Genomic DNA, 3,071 nt, shown 5'->3' with positions numbered 1-3,071 from the left:
GAGCGAGTCGAGCATGGCTCTCATCTCATCCATGGTCAACCGAAATGCCGAATTCTATGCGCCAACTCGCGTGCAGGCCGTTGTGACACCTCACTCCAATATTCACCGGCAAATATGGGAGAGACTGCGCCCTGCAGCCACTGCAACCGCCCAATGGCTCACGCACTGACGTTGCGGTGTCGACACCGCATCTGTCCCGTCTGTGCGTACATAGCCGTCGAGAAGATGCAACATGCTTCGCCAGACGACGTAGGCTTGGGTTGACCTCTCAACCAGCCGAACGATTCCTTCACGAATGTTAGATGCCCAGTGTGTGCCCAGATCACCGCGCTGGCCATGTCCACGTACAAATCGTTGATGAGTATTGTAGCATCGAGGAGAGTCCGGTCGCTTGAACCGCTATTCAGTGTGCCTGAAGAGAGAAGTCCGCATATCCCAGGGCCAGTGCCCGCTAGCATACGGCCGCCGGTTTACGCACCGAAGGCTCGGCCGAGGCCTCGGAGCTCTTTCAAAGATGAGTTGAATGTGACACAGACAGTGGATGTGGCTTGCTCGCTCGATGGCGCGCAAGCCACAGAGTTCTGCAAGGACTGCGCCGAGTTTTACTGCAGTCCTTGTCGTGAGGCAACGCACAGCTTGGCATTGGGGACGTTGCACCACGAGTGAGGTCGTGTGGGGGCTGGCATGCAGAGTGACCTCGCTGCTGGGTTGCGAGCACCCCACCCTGATGCCCCCCTTGAACACGCGGCTCAACGACGAGCATGGGGGACAGCGAACGCTAGCGCACCGGCCGTTGCGTGATGCGCCTAGTGCGGTGACTTCGGATGCGTCGCTACGCCCCAGCTCGCGGTTAAAGTAAGAGAAGCCTGGCGACCTGACTCAGTCCCTTCGAGGTTGGCCCTCTGCGGGCGGAACCTGTGTCCTCCGCGTTCCCTGGTGGCTTCTCGTCGGACATCACGCGGCGTCAACTGAGAAGCATCGGAGTGCATCAGCCAGCGTACCCAATGCTGTGGTCTGAAGAGAAGGCGACAGCTGTGGACTACAAGTGTCCAGAGCATCCAGAAGAGCCTCAGCAGTTCTACTGCCAGGACTGCGACTCCACGTGTTGCTGCGGAGTCTGCTGCGTTTCCGGGGCCCACAGAGGCCACTCGTGCGTAACGTCCCTGGAGGCCTGGCAGCTGGTTTCCAAGCGCATTCGGGGCCAGTGCGTCCCGTACATTCGTGAAACACTGCTGCACCAACGAGACCGTGTCGATCAACTGCTGCAAGCCGAGAGTCTTAGGAGCTCGCAAATGGTCTTCGACGGGAAGAAGGAGACGGCGTGTGCGTTCCGCAGCATTCACGATTCTGTAGAGGTTGGGATCAGCGGTCGTCTTTTCACAGAAATTCGAACAGGGGCTTCTGGCGTATGTGGACAGAACTGAGCGTCGTGTGCGCGAGAAGATAGTGCCGCAAGCTAAGCAAGAGATGACCACGGAGTCGGAGAATCTGAAGACCCAGATCTATTCCCTTAGCGAAAAACGGACATGCAGCTCCGTCGAGTTGTGTAAATGGTGGAGCGAGTACGGTGTGCTACTACGGGAGCATGGGTGTCCTGCAGAGTCCTATGCGGACTCCGGCGCGGTGAACAGACACGCAGTGCAGTACGTTATTGAGACGGTCTTCACGAAGCTTGCGGGGCTGGACCAGCTGGCCAACCAAATCCAGAAGCTGCCAGGCATTCTGGAGGAGTCATCGCGGACGAAGAAGTCCGTCGGGGTGCAAATTGGGCAAGCCGCTACCGACGGGATGTCCAAAGAGCTGCTGGATCGCTGGACTCAAACCGAATTTGATATCGAAAGCGAAATCAGAGCCAGACTCGCTGCAGCTGCTGCAGAGAAGGTCCAGCCCCTCGAAGAGAAAGGAGAAAAGAAGAAAAGGCGCCGCCGCAAGAAGAGACACGAAGAGGACGAGAACGAGGCTGCTCGCAAGCTACACACCGCCGCTGTCGACGTGGAGAAGGAGCTCCCGAAACAGGCGTGGATCCTCGCCGAAAAGGCCGGTGTCGATGTCCAGAAGCTGTTTCAGAAGATCGAGAAGAAGGAGAGGAAAGCCGAACGCGACAGCCGGCGACGTGAGCACGAAAAGAAGAAGCCGAAACGAAGAGAGCGAGGTTCACACTAAATGTGCACTAGAAATGGCATTCTCTTCGTTCTGGCACAAATCCACTAAGCCGGCGCCAGGTCGAAGCTGATTATCGTACTTCTTGAAACGTTTTGCGAGCTCTCCGCAGGAGGCCAACACGAACCCCAAGAAGCAAGGGTTGGGACGAGTCGGGCGCGATGTGAACTCCGGGTGAGATTGAGCGGCAACGAAGAAAGGATGATCCGGAATCTCAAGGATCTCCATTCTCCGTCCAGTATCGTCCTTGCCGGTGAAGATCATGCCGTGCTTTGCCAGCTCGTCGATGATGTCGGGGTTCACCTCGTACCTATGTCGATGGCGCTCGACGGCTTCCGATCCGCCGTAGAGACGCCGAGCCATGCAGTCGCCCTCTTGAATAAGGGTGGTCCTTAGGCCAAGTCTCATGGTTCCGCCCATATTCACCTCTTCTCGAGTCTCTGGCATGTATACGACAACCTTGCGTTCGCAGTTGGGGTTGAACTCCTCGCTGTTCGCGTCCTTCCAACCCAACACGTTTTGAGCAAAGTCGATCACTGCTACCTGCATTCCGAGGCACACACCAAGGAAGGGTTTCTTGCTTCGACGGCAGAAGCCTGCGGCCGCGGCCTTGCCCATCACCCCTCGGTCACCGAAACCACCAGGGATGAGAATGCCGTCCTGCTCTCCCAGCACGCTCCAGGCCGCTGCGAACTTCTCAGGGTCTTTCTCCTTGTATTCTTCCTCGAGTTGCTCACTTTCAATCCAGGTGATATCCAGGCGCCGGCAGACCTCCACGCAAGAGTGGATTAGAGCCTTCACAACACTCAGGTATGTGTCCAACGACCCTGTATACTTGCCGACGATGCCGATCTTGACGTCCTCGTCAGCCAGGTCCATACGATCCGCCAGAAGCTCCCAGCTGCTCGCTG

General features: G+C 57.4%; 2 protein-coding genes across 4 annotated transcripts; one reads left to right on the top strand and one right to left on the bottom strand.

The window, feature by feature from the left end:
- Positions 1-114: 114 nt before the first annotated feature.
- Positions 115-2,163, top strand: KVP18_004439 (uncharacterized protein; the record flags this gene model as incomplete). 3 transcript variants are annotated; one of them, XM_067957055.1, is made up of 5 exons in its annotated part: positions 115-249; positions 277-662; positions 691-855; positions 884-1,355; positions 1,384-2,163. In XM_067957055.1, the coding sequence occupies 5 exons, from the start codon at positions 115-117 to the stop codon at positions 2,161-2,163; spliced, it is 1,938 nt and encodes a 645-aa protein (XP_067810518.1). The 3 variants fall into 3 exon arrangements, with proteins under 3 accessions (XP_067810518.1, XP_067810517.1, XP_067810519.1); XM_067957054.1 differs by lacking the exons at positions 115-249; positions 277-662; positions 691-855 and having other exon boundaries at positions 1,005-1,424; XM_067957056.1 differs by lacking the exons at positions 115-249; positions 277-662; positions 691-855; positions 884-1,355 and having other exon boundaries at positions 1,468-2,163.
- A 44-nt stretch (positions 2,164-2,207) lies between these two features.
- On the bottom strand, positions 2,208-3,039 carry KVP18_005237 (uncharacterized protein; the record flags this gene model as incomplete). The annotated part of the gene is made up of 2 exons (XM_067949635.1): positions 2,208-2,229; positions 2,288-3,039. 2 exons carry the CDS (start codon positions 3,037-3,039, stop codon positions 2,208-2,210), a joined length of 774 nt encoding a protein of 257 aa, XP_067810520.1.
- Positions 3,040-3,071: the final 32 nt, after the last annotated feature.

The sequence above is a fragment of a genome (assembly GCF_019968955.1).
Source record: "MAG: Porospora cf. gigantea A chromosome Unknown PgA_NODE_2850_length_3071_cov_366.306, whole genome shotgun sequence".
Taxonomy (NCBI): domain Eukaryota; phylum Apicomplexa; class Conoidasida; order Eugregarinorida; family Porosporidae; genus Porospora; species Porospora cf. gigantea A.
The sequence above is the reverse complement of the archived record's forward strand: the minus strand, read 5'-3'. Positions and strand labels throughout refer to the sequence as shown.